General features: G+C 52.4%; 1 protein-coding gene and 1 non-coding gene across 6 annotated transcripts; one reads left to right on the top strand and one right to left on the bottom strand.

Moving 5' to 3' along the window:
* The first annotated feature begins 3449 nt into the window (after positions 1 to 3449).
* On the top strand, positions 3450 to 18097 carry YJU2B (YJU2 splicing factor homolog B). Of its 5 annotated transcripts, none has more exons than XM_061150128.1 (10): positions 3450 to 3501; positions 6804 to 6925; positions 9012 to 9065; positions 10076 to 10158; positions 11987 to 12042; positions 13583 to 13643; positions 14464 to 14606; positions 14691 to 14863; positions 17144 to 17282; positions 17381 to 18097. In XM_061150128.1, the coding sequence occupies exons 2-10, from the start codon at positions 6923 to 6925 to the stop codon at positions 17878 to 17880; spliced, it is 1212 nt and encodes a 403-aa protein (XP_061006111.1). In that variant the 5' UTR covers positions 3450 to 3501; positions 6804 to 6922; the 3' UTR covers positions 17881 to 18097. The 5 variants fall into 5 exon arrangements, with proteins under 5 accessions (XP_061006111.1, XP_061006110.1, XP_061006112.1 ...); XM_061150127.1 differs by having other exon boundaries at positions 3457 to 3501; positions 6730 to 6925; XM_061150129.1 differs by lacking the exon at positions 3450 to 3501 and adding an exon at positions 4157 to 4546.
* TRNAE-UUC (transfer RNA glutamic acid (anticodon UUC)) lies at positions 8780 to 8851 on the bottom strand. The gene has a single exon. It is a non-coding gene; the product is annotated as a tRNA-Glu (tRNA).
* Positions 18098 to 18304: the final 207 nt, after the last annotated feature.

The raw sequence follows: 18304 nt of genomic DNA, 5'->3' as shown, positions 1-18304 counted from the left end.
TCTTCCTGGACCAGGGATTGAACCCGTGTCCCCTGCAATGGCAGTGGATTCTTAACCACTGGGCTACCAGGGAAGTCCTCCCCCCCACTTTCTCTCTCTTTCTTTCTTACCACATGGTTGCATATCTCTGTTCTCTGCTCATGGCTAAAGATGGCTTCCCACTAAGTCCTAAAGTTCTGCGCCCTCAGATCAAGCCACCAGCAGATTTCTGAGCCTGGCTGGATCCCAAGTCTAAATTCCCAGGAGCAAACCACAATGGCCCAACTTGGGTTAAATCTATACCCCTGATCCAATCGTCTGTGGCTAAGGATGGGCCATAAGTGTTAGAAATGCTGCAGCGCCCTCTGGAGGTTGGATATTCTCACACACGGAGAGAGGTGGGGGCCGTGAAGGCACCCCAACTAAGCAGCAAAGCCCCTGTGCCACAGCTACTGAGCCCACACACCTAGAGCCTGTGCTCCACAATAGGATAAGCCACTGGGATGAGAGGCCCGTGCACCGCAGCAAAGAGCAGCCCCAGCTCACTGCAACTAGAGAAAGCCCACACGTAGCAACAAAGACCCAATGCGGCCAAAAAGAAATAAAATTTTTAAAATAAATACATAAAATGTCTAACCTATTGGGCCTGCTTTCTGAGCTGGGCTGGGCTGGGCTGAGCTGAGCTGTGACTGGGGGTGAAGACAGAGGTAGGTTCGAACCACAGACTCTTAGAAGTGGGAGGGAGCTGGAGGACTGGCATGTGGAAGACAGGTCAGTCCTCTGTGACCCCCGAAGGCAGGAATAGAGCCACATAGTCGGCGCCAATAGCAGGGAAGTGGGTTTCAGTTTGATGTAAAGAACTTCCTGGTGCTTAGAGGTCTCCTTCTCATTCTGCTCCAGTCCCGCAAAGCCACACCATGAAGAATGCCCTCCTCAGCCCACTGATTTCTTTCTTCCTACTCAAACTGTTTTACAATTACATTTGTAGACATTTACTGCATTTGTTCCCATGGGCAGGCTGAGCTGTCCCACTATACAGATGAGTAAACAGAGACTAGGTGACTTGATCAGGGTCCCCCTCGAGAGCTAGAATTCAGATCCCTTCCTGTCACCCTGCCCAGCCTGGCTAACTGTCTTCCTCTCCCTGAATGGGTTCCCTTGGCCCCACAGGAGCTGGCCTGCCCTTGGCATCTTTATAGACAGTCTCTTGATATCTCAGACTGATGTTTGTTTCTATTACCTGCCCTGTGTGGAAGTAATGAGTGAGGATCTACATGTCCCTTGAAAGCCAAAGGTTCTCACACTCCTCTTTCCCAAAAGAGTACTCACAAGGGGGTATTTTGTGACTTTTTAGTCACAAGTTCTTTCAGGTGCAAGACAAGGATTTAACCAAAATCCTGAGGTAGTAGACAAGATTACTGGGGTTGAGTGTGGCTCCATCTTGTTCCTCAGGATCTGTGAGCCTTCCTCTGGCCTGTCCACCCCCACAACTCGATTTTGTTGTTGGTTTGAGGTGGCATGGTTTGGCCACACCATGCAATATGCAGGATCTTCGTTCCTTGACCAAGGATTGAACCTGGACCCCCAGCAATGGAAGTGCAGAGTCTTAACCACGGGACCACCAGGGAAGTCCTTGCCTTGCTCCTCTTTATCTGGCTCAGGTGTCACCCCTCACAGGGGCCTCGCTGATCCTCACTCATGCCCACTCCCAAACACCTTACCCTTGTTAAAGGTTCCTCCTGGTTCCCACAGCCCTTATGTTTAATGCATACAAACCAGGGCAGTATAGCTCAGAGGTTAAGGGAACAAAGTTTAGCTGAACAGATGGCAGTCACACCTTCCACTCCTCACTAGCTGTGTGACCTTGGGTAGTTACTTAACCTCTCTGGGCCTGTCTCCTCATTCATAAAATGAAAATGGTAGAGTATCCACCTCCTGGAATCAGCATTCCCAGGTGATACATGTGACAAGTGAGCACTGGTGAATGATGTCTGGTGAGTAGTGAGCACTCCCTTTACAGCACTATGATTATAGGAGATCTGACTTATGAGGGCTTTAGAATAGGGCCTGGCACCACATAACACAGTAATAATAGCAATCATAATAGTAGTGTGCTTAAGTTGCTCAGTCATGTCCAACTCTTTGCAACCCCATGGACTGTAGCCCGCCAGGCTCCTCTGTCTATGGCATTCTCCAGGCAAGAATACTGGAGTGGGTAGCCATCCCCTTCTCCAGGGGATCTTCCAGACCCAACGATCAAACCTGGGTCTCCTGAATCACAGGTGGATTCTTTACTGTCTGAGCAACCATTATTGGAGATCTGACCTATGAGAGCTTTAGAACAGAGCCTGGCACCAAATAACACAGTCATAGTAGCAATTGTAGAAGTAGCGTCATTTTTCACACTGTCCTTGATAAATTGTCAGTTGGCATGTCTGCATCAGTGAGAAATAGGTGTGTCCTTTGCTTTCAAATTCCCATGGCCCAACAAAGAGCAGGCACCTAGTAAACAGCTATTGAATGAACAAATGAACAGATTCTGTTAGGTTCTACAAGGCACAAAAGTACATTCAAAAGTCACTGTCCCAAGCAGAAGGCAAAATTAAGCTGGTCCGAAGGCTCTAAGATAAGGGCCAGATAGTACATTTTCAGGTTCCATGGGCCACAGGCGTTCTGTGGCAACCATTCAACTCTGCCGTTGTCGTGGGAAAGCAGCTATAGACAACAGGTAAATGAATCGGCATAGCTGTACTCCAATCAAGTTTTATATATGCACACTAAAATTTGAACTTCATGAGGTCATAAGGTGTTATCCTTTTGATTTCTTCCCCCTTCCCCGCCACCACCGTCACCAACTACTTCAAAAAATGGAAAAACAATTCTTATCTCGCCAGGCATTCAAAAATAAGGGGCTGTTGGAGAAGGAAATGGCAACCCACTCCAGTATTCTTGCCTGGAAAAGTCCACGGACAGAGGAGCCTAGCGGGCTGCAGTCCATGGGGTTACATGACTGAGCACTCGTGCATGAGGGTGGAGGGAGATGGGTTGGTAGCAATAAACTGGAAAAACTTATAAAAAAAAAAAAAAAAATATATATATATATATATATACATATACATATATATATATATACACACACACACATATATATATATAATGGGCTAGTTCGATTTGGCCCGGGATATGGAGAGGCCCACCTTTGCCCCACCGATTAGTTGATTAGGCGGGCTAGAGCTCAGGAGCGCGCAGACAGACAGGCGGGCCTTGGAATGGGTCAGGCAAATGGGCGGGGCGAGGGCGGGGCATCGTGTCGTGCGTGCAGTTGGGAAGGGCAGACCCGATTGGTCTACTCCAGCGGCGGAGAGGTAGAGGCGTGTTCGACATCCAGCCCATCAGCGCAGCGCTGCCGCCTCGCCCCGCCTCGCGCAGGCGTCTTAGTCGCGCGGAGAGCGCGCCACGCCCCCTTGCGCGCCCAGAAGGGACTTCCGGGACGGGCTCACCGTGACGTCAGGAGGAGGGCAGGTAAGTGCGGGAGGGCAGAGGGGCGGGCAGGCCCGGTTTGGCCAGGGGGTCTGTCCACTTCCTCACCAGGTCTGTGAGCCGCCCGAAGGGGGCGAAAGTGCCGGGTCCGCGGAGCTCTGCGGACGTGGGCCTGGTCCTCGAAGCCCCTCCGCGACCCAGCCTTAACCCCGGACCCCGACCCATACTCGATACCTCTTCAGGTTTTCCTCAGGGACAGTAAACCCCTACCTCCCTGCGTCGTGGTGAAGATTTTGTAAAATGACGCTTGTAAAATGGTTTGTCATGAGAAAGAATCAAAACGACCATCGTTTAACTTGGCATCAGGCGCTGTTCTAGATCCTTATTTAACTCACCGAGTCTTGACAGCAGCCTTATCAGGTTGATACTTTTATAAACCCCATTTTACAAGTAAGAAAACTGAGGCTCAGAGAGAGAAGGAATTTGCCTATACTGCTAGAAAGCAGCAGAGTCAGGATCCAAGCCCCAGCATTATGCCCTGAGCCAATGGGATTTATCGTTATTCTTGACACCAAAAACCAGAGATTTCTATACATCCTCCCTATAGTCCAACCTGTGCCACTCGCTGGGGTGATAAAACCACTGAAAGACCCCAACTCCTGTGCAGGCATTACCCAGTATGTTATTTCATTTACAGCAACCACAGAAAGTCCTCTTGCTGTCATCCACTCTACAGATGAGGAACTGTACGCTCAGGGAGGCTCAGACATTGGGCAAGTTTCCCCAACTAGTGAGGAATGGAGCTGGAGTTCCAGCCCAGGGAACTGTGTGTCCTTAAAGCTTGGGTCTTGAGAGTCCCTTGGACTGCAAGGAGATCCAACCAGTCCATCCTAAAGGAAATCAGTCCTGAATATTCATTGGAAGGACTGATGCTGAAGCTGAAACCAATACTTTGGCCACCTGATGCAAAGAACTGACTCATTGGAAAAGACCCTGATGCTGGGAAAGGTTGAAGGCAGGAGGAGAAGGGGACGAGAGAGGATGAAATGGTTGGATGGCATCACCGACTCGATGGGCATGAGTTTGAGTAAGCTCTGGGAGTTGGTGATGGGCAGGGAAGCCAGGCATGCTGCAGTCCATGGGGTCTCAAAAAGTCGGACACTACTGAGCGACTGAACTGAAAGCTTGGGTGGGCACTTGCAGTTTTGTTAGTGTTTTTAGTTTGGAAGTGACTTGAGGAGAATCTGGTCCAGGGGCACACAGTACAGGTGGAGGATCTGAGGTGTAGAGGGGCTCAGGATGGGATGGTGGAAGACTTTATATCTGGGGCTTTTCACCCTGGCTCTGCCTTCTCCTCAGCTTCTGAGCTCGGGCAAGTTATTTAAGCTCCCACGTGCTTGTTTGTCAGCTGGAGATAGTAATAACATCAGTGGAGCGTGTGACACATAGTAACTATTACAGAGCATACAGCTAAGGTGGCAGAAATTATTAGAGACTTCCTGACTCTAGCGCAGGGAGCCAGAAAACTACACTCACAGGCCAAAATCACACCACCACCTGATTTTGTACAGCCCACCAGCACAAAATGGTTTTAACTTCTTAAATGGTTGGGGAAAAAATCAAAAGGATAATATTTTGTGACAGATGACAGTCCTGCGAAATTCAAATTTCAGTGTCCATAAATAAAGTTTTGCTAGGATGCAGCTACACCCATACATTAACATACTACCGGCTACTTTCTGGCTGAGGCAGCTCAGTTGAGTCTTTGGGACAGAAATGCTTTCCCTCAATGGAGAAAATTTGCCAGTCCCCATTATGGACTACACTTTAGTCCCTCATAATGTTTATTCTCTTTTTTTTTTAATTTCTTTTTTTTTAATTTCTTTTTTTTTTTTTTAAATACAGTTGATTTACAATGTTGTGTTAACTTCTGCTGTACAACAGTGTAATTCAGTTATACATTTTACATATATATATACACATTCTTCTTTAAATATTCTTTCCCGTTGCGGTTTATCATAGAATACTGAATAGAGTTCCCTGTGCTATACAGTGGGACCTTGTCCATCCAATCTATAATAGTTTGCATCTGCTAACCCCACATTGCCATATTGTTTCTCTTTAGCATCAAGTTGAACTTCCTTCTGTTTGGAAAGTCTCTCCTCTGAACATGCGGGGGGAGGGAGTCTCCCCACCCCACATTAAAGGAGCCTGGCATTTAACACCTGTGTCATTGACACTGCTTCTTATGGAACCTCTATCAATTATCAGAGGTTCACACAGTCAGCATTTATCAGGAGCTGTCCTGGGTGCCGGAGATGTAGCACAGTGTGACCTGGCAGAGGAGACAGACTGTAAACAAGTAAGCAGACCCAGGGTGACATGATAGAAACTCCAGGGAAGAAGTGACTTGAGATCACGTAGGCAGGTGAGGCCTCCCACTGAGGTGATGTCCGAGCTGAGATCCGTGACAAAGAACAGACTTGGTAGAACGGCACTTGAGGCAGTTGGCCTGCATCTGCTGAGCCATCTGAGGCAGGGAGCCAGTGTGACTGGAACAGAGGGAGGGACAGGGAGAGGGGTAAGAGTTGGGCTTGGGGAGGCAAGCAGGGGCCCCATAGGCCATGGAAAGGGACTTGACTTGATTCTCAAAGCCATGGGAATCCCTGGAGGGTTGGGTTTTGTTTTTGTTGTTCTTTTTTTTTTTGGTTGTGCTGGGTCTTTGTTACTGTACAAGGTTTTCTGTAGTTGCGGTGAGTGGGGGCTACTCTCTAGTTGCAGTGCTCCAGCTTTTTATTGTGGTGACTTCTCTTGTTGCAGAATACATGTTATAGGGCACTCAGGCTTCAGTAGTTGCAGCCCACGGGCTCAATAGTTGCCACTCCTGGGCTCCAGAGAGCAGGCTCAATAGTCGTGGCACAGGGGCTTAATTGCTCTGTGGCTCATGGGATCTTCCCAGACCAGGGATCGAACCTGAGTCTCCTGCATTGGCAGGTGAATTCTTTACCCCTGAGCTGCTGGGGAAGGGTTTTAAGCCCCCAGGAGGGTTTTAAGCAGGAGAGCTGTAGTTCAGATTTATATTTGAAGAGATCCTTCTGGCCCTTATGAGGAGAACAGACCGTGAGAGTCAGGGACAGAGCCAGGAGCCTAGCGAGGAGGTGACGGTACTCCTCCAGGTGAGGGATGATGGGGGCCATGGAGGGGTGAGAAGTGTCAGCTGGGAAATATATGTTGGATGGAGAGTGGACAGGACACTCCCTTTCCAAACAGCCAATCACCACTCCTCAGATGCCTCCTACACCTAGGGGGAGGACCACCACGCATAGCCCCCCTCGTCTTCACAGGGAATCTGTGGACTGCTGGGCTGTCCAGAAGGACAGCACGGGCAGTGAGTCAACAAAGCCGCGTCTCATCATCTTCAGATTGGCCACGTGGAGGGCGAGGACTATAGGCAGCTACCAGGATGGTAAGTAGAGGGACTGTGCTCACTGGGTTTCTCTTCTGGTCTTTGATACAGGGAAGGGGCCCCCTGAGTAGCCTCCTCTCTCCCCTAAAAGTCCCCTTTGCCATCCCTACACCTGACCCCAAGCTCTAAGGTATTTTTAAACTCTGCATCAAGGTCTTTTCAGTGCAGTGGTTTCAAACTTTGTGCATGCGTGCATGCTAAGTCACTTCAATCATGTCTGACTCTGTGTGACCCTGTGGACTGTAGCCTGCCAGGTCTGTCCATGGGGATTGTCCAGGCAAGAATACTAGAGTGGGTTGCCATGCCCTCCAGGGCATCTTCACACCCCAGGGATCAAACCCACATCTCTTGTGTCTCCTGCATTGGCAGGCGGGTTCTTTACCACTGGAGCCACGTGGGAAGCCCAAACTTTTGTGTTTGCTAAAATCACCCCAGGAGCTTTTTGCTTTTCTTTCCTTTTTTTAAAAATGAGGTGAAATTCACATAACATGAACATTTTAAAGCATGTGATTCAGCAGCATTTAGTATATTCACAATATTCTGCAACAACCACCTCTCTCTAGTTCCAAAACATTTCCTTCACCCGCAAATGGAAACCTTATATCCAATAGCAGTTGCTCTCATCCCGTCCACCCACACTCCCAGTCCCTGGCAACCCCCAGTTGGCTTCCTGTCTCTGTGGATTTGTCTGTTCAGGACCTTTCATGTCAACGGAATCGTGTACCATGTGTCCTTTTGTATCCAGTTTCTATCACTTAGCAGGATGTTTTCAAGGTTTATCTGTTAAAACATTAGAGCAGGTATTAGAGCTTCCTTCCTTTTTATGGCTCAGTAATATCCCATCACGTGGTTGGACTACAGTTTGTTTATCCATTCATCCATTAATGGACACCTGGGTTGCTTCCACCATTTGGTTATTGCAAACAAACATGTATGCACAAGGATGTGTAGAAACATGTTTTCCAGGTTGCTTTTGAAAAGCCCTGTGTCCTGTGACTTCCCTGGTCAGGGAACAAGATCCCAAGTGCTGCATCTAAGACCCAGTACAACAAATAAATAATTTTCTTTTTTTTCAAATGGGCTTCCCTGATGACTCAGTGGTAAAGAATTCTTCTGCCAATGCAGGAGACGCAGGTTCAATCCCTGGGTCGGGAAGACTCCCCTGGAGAAGAAAATGACAATCCACTCCAGTATTCTCCCCTGGAGAATCTCATGAATAGAGGAGCCTGGTGGGCTACAGTCCATGGGGTCTCAAAGAGTCAGACATGACTTAGCGACTAAACAACAACAACAACCGCGCCAAAAAAATAAAGAGAAAGGAAAAGCCCTGTGTCCAGGCGCCAGAGCCGGTGCTGTGTCAGGCATCCATATTTTGGAAACTCCTCGGGGACTTCCTGGTGGTCCAGTGGCTAAGATTCCGCGCTTGCAATGCAGGAGACCCAGGTTCAATCCCTGGTCAGGGAACTAGATCCCACCTGCCGCAAATAAGACCCGGCACAGCCAAATAAATAAATATTAAAAAATATATAAGTGTATGGTTGTAACGTGCAGCCAGGTTTGAGACCCACTGCTTTGGTAGATCATTCAGTCAATTCAGCGGGCGGCTGCTAGCATTTAAAAGAGAGACTCTCACAGCTGGATGAACATTCTTTCCTGAAACCCATGCTTTGACTGTATTACGTGTGTCTGTGGTGTTAAATATGTCTTATTTTAAGTCATAGTCCCAAAATAACCGTGAAAGCCATTGTTCTAAGAGAGCCTGACCCTCGTGGAATTTTCCACAGCAATGGCGGTGGAGCATGTTTTGTTTCGTTTTGTTCTTTTGGCGGAGCCGTGGAGCTTGCAGGATCTTAGTTCCCTGGCCAGGGATTGAACCTGGGCCACGGCAGTGAAAGCACCAAGTCCTAAACACTGGACTGCCAGGGAAGTCCTGACAGTGGGTTTTTTTCTCCCTAAGTCTCAAGTTCTCAGCCACACATCCTCCAGGAAGTCCCTGTCTCCCTCATCCAGGTCTTGCCCTTTGAGGCTGCACAGGTAGGTCTGCTGCAGGACCCACCCTAAGTCACTTCTCTCTTCTGCTTTCCAGGGTGAAAGGAAAGGCGTAAACAAGTACTACCCTCCAGATTTCAACCCTGAGAAGGTAAGGGGCAGGCTTCCTTCTCCGTGTCCACGATACCAAAGCAACCCCACTGGGCAGGGGCCCACACACATCGTCCCCTCCTGGAGTCAGAACCACGGCTGCAGAATCCCAGGCAGCCTGAGAAGCCTCCCTGCCTTACGCTCATCACCTGGGTCTCGGGGCAGCCTTCCCTCCTGGGTGGTCAGTATGGTCCTCAGCAGACCCAGCATTGGGTGTGGCGTGTTTCCAGAGGAGCCAGGATGAGATCCCCTTGCCCTTCCGGCTCCAGCTCCTCTGGCCTCGTTCCCTCTGCTGGGAATTTCTGCCTCATTTTGACCCACGAGGCTACTTTCCTTACTTTAGGTCTCTCCTCACAAAGGGCCTCCCTGACCACCGCCTCGTGTTCTGTCCCATGACTGAGTGCTTTATTTCTCTCATAGCTCCCACAGCTCCCTGACACATGGTTTATTTGTTTGCATATTATCCATCTCTCCACCTGGAATGTCTACTGCTCAAGGCCAGGGACGTGCATCTGTCTCGTTCAGGCTGTGTCTCCATGCTGGGTGCTCAGTGTGGGCCTTTGAATGAATCAGAGTTTCTTGGCTGGTGCTCCCTGCTGACTCGGCCTTTCTATGCCACAGTCTCCCCGTAGGTCCAAAGGGGCAGCAAAACGACCTGGCCTCCCAGAAACATGGAGGGATTAAAGTGAGACGAGGCCCATAAAGTGCCTGGCAGCCATTTGCCGGTCTAGTCGCCTCACCCAGTCCTCCCCACGACACCCGGAGGCAGTTATGATCCTTGTCCCCAGTTGACTCGGAAAACCAGGCTCAGAAAGGCAAAAAGATGAGGTCACCGCCCAGGCTTGCACAGCTTATTTAGCTGCACCCGCTTCATCAAAGCCTCTGTGCCTCCCCTTTGCTGTTAACGCTCCCAGCGGAGCATAAGAATGAGGCCTGTCTCAGCCTGTGGGAGAAGGCCTGAGCTCCCCCCACTCAGCAGTGCTAATTTGCTTCCTCTTCCTTACCACACAGCATGGCTCCCTCAACAGATACCACAACAGCCACCCACTTCGGGAGCGGGCTCGGAAGCTGTCCCAGGGCATCCTCATCATCAGGTAAGGCCCTGATTGTCACCGGAGGACCTTGGTTCATTGTGTCACTTGGCATCAGCCTCAAGGAACATTCAGGACCCGCTGATTTTGCCCAGAGCTTCAGGGTCTTCATTGCATAAAGCAGAAAGTTGCTGTATCAGTCAGCTGTTGCCACATAACAAAATAATAAGCACGTATTATCTGTTGCTCCTGAGTCTACAACTCAGCTGAATGCCTGTGCTAGCCTTGGCTGGGCTTGGCTGATGTGGGCTGGGCTCTCACATGTTTGGAGGTTGCCTGGCTGGGGACTGGCTGGTCCAGCGTGACCTTGGTTGGTAAGACTGGGCTCCGTTCCAAGTGGTTCTCATTCTCCAGCCAACTAGCCTGGGCCTGTTCATACAGCAGCATCCAGGTTCCCAAAGAGAGCCAGCACAGGCACACATGGCTTCTTGAGGCAGGGACCCTGAGCTGGGTACCCTGTCACTTCTGTCTCATCAGTTCCCCAAAGCAAGTCATGATGCGGGGTGGGGGGAGGGGCAGGACACTCCACCTCTTCACGGGAATCTTGCAGAGGCACCTAGCAAAAGGCACAGACGTGGGGAGCATAAAGAATCTCAGCCTTTACTGCGGTCGAGCCAGGACGACGGCCCTTCCTGCAGGGTTCTCTTGTTTCTGGCCAGCTCCCTGTGGGTTGGCTGTGGAACGAAGCAGAAGCCAGCTTGCGTCACCCTCTAGGGTGAGCCCCTCACTGTCTCCTTTTCTGCCTCGTGGACTCTACCCTCAGTCTCTGGGGTTCACCCTGGGCCTGAGCAGAACATCCAGTAGCAAATCCATCAGAGGCAGGAACATCTATGGAAAAGGAATCAAGATACACATCCCAGAAGAGACCATGGGAGGCATGGAGCTGAAGGTCTCCTCCAAACTCCTACCATGCCCCCGTACCACAAAGCCAACCAAGTGTGCCTGCCTTGGTTGGGCCTGCACCCCGTTCTTATCCACTCTGTCTGCAAAGCCTTCATCTCATACTCTGTTGTTTAGTTGATAAGTCATGTCCGACTCTTTGCGACCCCATGGACTGTAGCCCGCTGGGCCCCTCTGTTCATGGGATTTCCCAGGCAAGGATACTAGAGTGGGTTGCCATTTCCTCCTCCAGGGAATCTTCCCAACCCAGGAATCGAACCCACGTCTCATGTCTCCTGCATTGACAGACAGCTTCTTTACCATTGAGCCACCAGGAAATAATGCCATCTCATATGTACTGTGTCTTAAATTCACCTCTTTATTCATTACTTAATGGCTTTATTTTAAAAGAAAAGCTCCATCACTACCATTAATGGAAATTTAGCAGAATTGCATGCTGCAAATAGAGCTGGAAAAAAGAGATCCAGGGACAGTACAGTAACTTAGTGAAGATGGAATAGGTCACCAGGGCTCCCTGCAGCCTGTTTCCTCCTCTGCTTGGAAGCTTGACTAGCTGACAGGGAGGGATATGGGAAGACAGGGCAGCCCCCACTGGAGGCGCTCACCTGGACTCGGTCAGCTGGCCAGAGAACCACGTGATGGACCTGGCCTGCCTGCAGGAAGGGCCACCGTTTTTTTGTTTGTTTTCATTTTGGTTTTGTATTTGGCCATGTCACGAGGCACACAGAATGATGGTTCCCTGACGGGATCGAACCCAGACCTCTGCAGTGAAAGCACCAAATCCTAACCACCAGGGAACTCCAAGGCCACCATTCTTTATCCTCCCACATCCACGCCCTTTGCAGCGTAACTGCAGCCAGAGTCTCAGGCATGGAGACCCAGGGAGAACCCACGTGGACAAGGACAAATGAGCTGTTCTCTGTTTGTTTAGGTTTGAGATGCCCTATAACATCTGGTGCGACGGCTGCAAGAACCACATCGGCATGGGTGAGCTTCTGCCTGCTCCCCACCCCGCCCCCCACTATTCAGCCCCACGGCCAGCGAGCCCCTTAACTTGCTGGGCGCTGTAAGAGACCATCTCACTGATGCTCTAGTCAAGAGTCAAGGAGAAGATAGGCTTCCCCCTCCCCCACTCCCAGTAACTGGTGGGCTGTGGCCACTTCATGGCAGAGCAGTTAGGAGGCTCTGGGTTCAGATCCCATCCCTGCCACTCCCTAAGCTGGGTAACCCTTAGCAGGCAACAGAGCCTCCGTGCGCCTCTCGGTTTACGCATCTGTGAAATTCACATGATATGAGTGCCCGCCTGCATGGCATAGAAAGTGCTTAGTGCAGAGAAAGAAAGAAAGAAAGAAGGGTGGGCTTTTATTATTTTTCTAGAGAATATCCAGGTTTGGGGGGGTTTCTTTTTCACTAATTAGATGATATATTCTGGGCTCTGATCTTGCTTACTAAGTGAAAAAGGCTTAAACTACAAAAACAGAACTTGGAGTGGTGGATAGTGTGGCCCCACTGGGTTTTCTTTCCCTGGGAGGCTGGGGGCTGCTCTGGTTCACGGCCCCGAGGGTCAAGCTGAGCCCTGCTGTTTGTGCCCTGAGAGCCTCGTGGCCTTTGGAGCAGGTGTCCCTAGCTGGGTGTGATCAGGGGGATGCGTTAGAGGGGTCTCTCAGCCTCAGCAGTGGGGTGACCTGGCCCCTGCTTCTTGCACTGGTCCCTCCCTCTGAAAGCCACCAGCTCCTGTTTATAGAGCAAGCTCTCCCCTGGGCTGGGTGCTGTGGGATGGGCTGGGGATATCTGCACTGCAGAGAAGGAAACGCAAGCCAGGGGTCTGAGTCACCCACCCCAGGCCTCAGACCCTTGTCTGTCCATCCATCTGTGTGCCTGTGGGCACAGTCAGGGGTTCGCATGCTGAAGGTAACAGTAGGCAGTGGCAGCGGCAAGTCAGGTCTGCAAGCCCTCGCACGTGCCACGTGCTGTGCGCTAAGCACTGTATTCATTTCCTGCTTTTAGGCCGCGCAGTGCGGCTTGAAGGGTCTTAGTTCCCCAACCAGGGATTTGAATCCATGCCCCCTGCAGTGGAATCGAGGAGTCCCAACCACTGGACTGCCAGGGAAGTCCCCAAAACCAGCCCTTTTGGAATGATCACTGGCACCCAGCCCGGTGTTAAGTGCTCTATGTGTGTTAACTGGCTTCTGCAGTTTGCACATCAGCCCTGTGTGGTGGCCGTCACAGCCATCTCAATGCTGCGGATGGGGAACGTGAGGCCAGATGGCCAGGGCAGCTGCACTAAGGTCGTGCAGCCGGTAGGGCAGAGCCAGGATTTGAACCCAGGCCCTCTGGCTCCACCCCACCACCCCCTGTGGCTTGAGCACCCATCCCACAGCCTCAACGTGGCTCTTTTCTGCTTGAGTCTCTGGAGGTGTCTCCCCTGCAGGCCCGTGAAATGCCACCACTCCTGTCTGCCCCACCACCACCCCAGGAAAAGATGCTGAGGGTGCACCCTAGCCTCATTCTCTCCCTTTCCTCCCAGGTGTTCGTTACAATGCAGAGAAGAAGAAGGTTGGCAATTACTACACGACCCCGATCTACAGGTAAAGGCAGTCTGGTGGGCCGAGGGGCGAGGGGCTCCACAGAAGTCTGAGTGGGAGGGAGGCTTGTGCCGTCTGCCTGAGGGTCACCCCTGTGGGTCTCTCCTGGAAACCGGCATGGTCTGTCAGGCCGGGCACATCCTGCCTAGACCCCTCCATGGCTCCCTCCTTGCTCGGACTAAAATCCTCAGGTCTCCCCGTGGCCCACAAAGCCCCCTCCCTGCCTTCACCTCCTCCCACCCTCCCCATCACTCACTCCCCTCCAACCACACAGCCTCCTCGCTGCCCCTTACAGAATCCCTCGTTGGTGCCCTCTGCCTGGAACATCTTCCCCAGACATCTGCACGGCCCCGTTTCTCTCCTTGGATTTCTGCTCCAAAATCGCCTCTCAGAGAGGCTTTTTCTAAAGCAGTGCTCTCACCCAACGCTGTGGTGGTCTGAGCATTCCCTGCCCGCTCAGCTGCCACTGGCGCATCAGCCCTGCCAAGAGCAGGGTGGCCTCCTTCACCGCTGAGTCCCCGGCCGCTGGCCCCAAGCCTGCCACAGAGCAGCCTGGCTTGGGAGGGTTTGTTGAATGAATGAGTGAACAGATGAACGAACAAATGAATGAGTGCATGGATGAATAAATAAACTCCAGACAGAAGGTCAGTACCAGGGTGAGGGGCCCACATGTGTCAGACATGGAGACCAGCGTGTACCCGGTTCTCTGCGAATGCTGGTAGATGGTGTAACGTACACGATGGAAGGAAGCAGGCAGGGGTCACAGGGTGTCCCAGGGCGGCCACAGTGTTCAGATTCCTGCCTGCCACCCTCCACCCTCCAGATTCAGGATGAAATGCCACCTCTGTGTCAACTACATCGAGATGCAGACGGACCCCGCCAACTGTGACTACGTGATTGTGAGCGGCGCCCAGCGCAAGGAGGAGCGCTGGGACATGGAGGACAATGAACAGGTGCTGACCACAGGTGAGCGCTGTGGGGGGGGGTTGGACCCCAACCCTGGTCCTGAGCCGGGGCCCCGAAAGTCCAGCCCCATTCTCACCCTTGCAGAGCACGAGAAGAAGCAGAAGCTGGAGATGGACGCCATGTTCCGCCTGGAGCACGGCGAGGCTGACCGGAGCACACTCAAGAAGGCCCTCCCCACCCTGAGCCACATCCAGGAGGCCCAGAGCGCCTGGAAGGACGACTTCGCCCTCAACAGCATGCTTCGGAAGAGGTTCCGGGTGAGTGGGGCTCCCAGCCCGGGGTCGGGACCACAGGCGGTGAGGCATCACCAACAGTGGAGCAAAGAAAGTGAAAGTTAGTCATTCAGTCATGTCTTACTCTTTGCGACTCCGTGGACTGTAGCCCACCAGGCTCCTCTGTCCATGGAATTCTCCATGCAAGAATACTAGAGTGGGTAGCCAATTCCCTTCTCCAGGGGATCTTCCTGACCCAGGGATTGAACCTGGGTCTCCTGCATTGCAGGCAGATTCTTTAACATCTGAGCCACCCAGAGAGTCCTAACAGTGGAGCAGGGAAAACGCAAAGTGGACTGAGACCCAGGCCCAGCCTGTGCCCCATCACTTCCTAACTATAGGCAGTCTTTTCACCCACAGTTTCCCCATCCACCACGTGGGGACCACCTCCCTACATCACAGCGCCCAGGGGAGGCATCTGGCCAGCAGCTTTTTTTTTTTCAATGATCTCTCTTTATATTTGTCTGTGCTGGGTCTTCACTGCTGTGCCGGCTTTCCTCTGGTTGCAGAGCACAGGCTTCTCACTGTGGTGGCTTCTCTTGTTGCAGTGCGCAGGCTTCTCACTGCGGTGGCTTCTCTGGTTGCAGAGCACAGGCTCTAGGCACTCGGGCTTCAGTAGTTGCAGGACACAGTAGTTGTGGCTCACTGGCTTAGTTGCTCTGTGGCTTGTGGGATCTTCCCAGACCAGGGATCGAACCCGTGTCCCCTGCATTGGCAGGCAGATTCTTAACCACTGGACCATCACAGAAGCCCAAGGGTTTTCTTACTAATTATTTGTTACTAAAAGTGTGTCCCTCTGGCCAGGCCTGTAGCCTGAGTTGTCTGTCCCCTGCCTTCTGGGCATCTCTGAGTGGCATCTGAGGGCCCCCAAACATAACATCACAGGGAAATCCCATCAATCCCATACCTGCCCTGCCTGCATCTTCCCCTTCTCAGTAATAGAAGCATCTTTGTTCTTCCAGGCACTCAGCCTTGTTCCTCTTGTTATAACCACCATTATTTCCCCACCTCCGCATCCATAAGCAAATTCTGGCAGGCTCTGACAATATCCAGAGCCTGCATCATCTCCGCCTGGACTAGCACAATCGTTCCTCGCTGGTCCCCAGTGGCTCCTAACTTTACGTCCCACAGCCTGTTCCCCTCACAGCCATCAGAGGGCACCCGTGAGCATGAGTGGGATCACATCCCTCCTATGCTGAGCCCTCCATGGTTCCCAGTTACTTTAAGTAGAACCCAGAGTCCTCCCCATGGCCCGCCAGGCCCAAATAATCTGCCCTTTTCCCTTCCTACCCCATCTCCACCTTCCCCTTGCTCATTCTGCTCCAGCCACATTGGCCACCTCACTGGCAGGTGCAGTTCTGCCTCAGGGCCTTGGCACAGGTTGTTCCTTCCCCCTTGGAACACTTTTCCACCTAATACCCACATGACTCCCTCACTTAGACATCTTTTCTTGAACATAATCTTCTCAGGGAGACTGCCCCTGCCCCTCCCCTCCACCCTGTGCCATATTTAAAGTTGAACCCCCCTGCCAACCCTCACCCCCTTCCCAGCGTTATTTTTCTCCTCATCATTTTGTCTCACTTACCTACTCATATGTCAGCTTCACCAGGGCAAGGGTTTTTGTCTGCTCACTGCTGTGTCCCTAGTGTCTAGAACAAGGCCTAACACCAGAAGGACATTCCGTAAATATTTGTGGAAAGAATGAATAACTGGGAACTTCCTTGGCAGTCTAGTTGTTAGGACTCCATACTTCCACTGCAGGAGGCGAGGGTTTGATCCCTGGTCAGAGAGCTAAAATCCTGCCTACCTTGAGTCACAGCCAAAAAAAAAAACAATGAATGCGTGAAGGACCCAGTGGTACACATAGTAATAACAATCGTGTCTCCTGTTTGTTGAACAAGTTCTGTGTCCCAAGCACTTTCCCCACATAAACTTAAAGAGGAGGAAACGGGAGGAGAGCTCGAGGGGATGCCCATGCCAGCTCCCAGCTCAGAGCGCATGGAAGAAGCATGACTCTGACACCCACCATCCCTCCCCGTGGCTGCTCTATAGAGCTCAGTGGTAAAGAATCTGCCTGCCAGTGCAGGAGACGCAGGAGACCAGAGTTTGATCCCTGGGTTGGGAAGCTCCCCGGGAGGAGGAAATGTCAATTTGCTCCAGTATCCTTGCCTGCCTGGTGGGCTACAGTCAATAGGGTCACAAAGAGTCAGACACAGCTGAGTGACTGAGTGCCGTCCCTCTGCACCCACTTCCTCCCCGACACAGGAAAAGAAAAAAGCCATGCAGGAGGAGGAGGAGAGGGACCAGGCACTGCAGGCCAAGGCCAGCCTGGCCATCCCGCTGGTGCCGGAGACAGAGGATGACCGTAGACTGGCCGCCCTGCTGAAGTTCCACACCCTAGACTGTGCGTGGGGGCCAGTGGGCCTGGGGAGTCGGGTGGGGGGAGACGGGGGGGTAGGCGCTCCGGCAGAGGGCGGCTCTGGACCTCCTTCTCCCCCTCAGCGTACGAGGACAAGCAGAAGCTCAAGCGGACAGAGATCATCAGCCGCTCCTGGTTCCCCTCCACCCCGGGAGCCAGCGCCAGCAGCAGCAGCGGCAGCAACAGCAGCAAAGCCAGCAGCGTCCTGAAGAAACTGGCCCAGAACCGCAGAGCCACTCCCACCAGCGCCCCCGTCACCATGGGGCACCTGGGCATCGTGCGGCGGCGGTCCCGGGAGGTCCCAGAGAGCCCCCAGCACCCGGCCGAAACCTTCAAGTCTGGGGAGCCACAGGTGCCAGAGGGGGCCAACCAGAACAGGCCTGCCTCCCCCCGAGACTGCTCTCTGGAGACAGCCGAGACCCCTAGGAACAGCGGGCCACTGGGGCAGGAGGAGAGCTGTCAGGACAGGCCCCAGCCCCCTCCAGACACCGCCCCCGAGGCAGCCAACCCCCAGGACACACCACAGCCCTGCAGCCTCGGCTCCTCACTTGTGGCTGACTATTCCGGCTCCGAGAGCGAGTGACTCCATGGCCCAGATTTACTCCCGAGGCCAGGACTCACCCAGAGGCCCATCCCAGGCTGCAGCCCTGCTGGCCCACCAGCCCTTGGAGAGCTCAGTCCCCACCCTGTGCACACCTCACTTTCTCACAGTGATAGAGTTGTTATTTATTTGGTCCTGGAGAGGGTGTCTGTGCCTTGTGGGACCCAAGACCTCCCAACATTAAAGCCCTGCTTCTTTGCCCCTGTCTCAGATTACTAAATGGGCCCAGGAGCTCTGCCCCCACCCACCCAATGAAGCTTGCCCAGCATCTCATCACCCAGTGCAGATGCCCTGATCACAGCCTTGGTCTCCACCCAGCTTGATGCGGATTTAAATGTAGTAGCCCAGGCTGGCCTGAAATCAGGGCCAACTTCCTGGAGGTGGTGGAACAACAGGCTGAGTTTGT

This window comes from Dama dama, chromosome 9, assembly GCF_033118175.1.
Source record: "Dama dama isolate Ldn47 chromosome 9, ASM3311817v1, whole genome shotgun sequence".
In the NCBI taxonomy this organism is placed as follows: domain Eukaryota; kingdom Metazoa; phylum Chordata; class Mammalia; order Artiodactyla; family Cervidae; genus Dama; species Dama dama.
The sequence above is the reverse complement of the archived record's forward strand: the minus strand, read 5'-3'. Positions and strand labels throughout refer to the sequence as shown.

Excerpts from the sequence above, each read along its gene's own strand:
- YJU2B (XM_061150128.1), top strand. Across the intron at positions 10,159-11,986 it reads CAGGGCATCCTCATCATCAG|GTTTGAGATGCCCTATAACA; the intron begins GTAAGGCCCTGA and ends CTGTTTGTTTAG. Across the intron at positions 13,644-14,463 it reads TACACGACCCCGATCTACAG|ATTCAGGATGAAATGCCACC; the intron begins GTAAAGGCAGTC and ends TCCACCCTCCAG.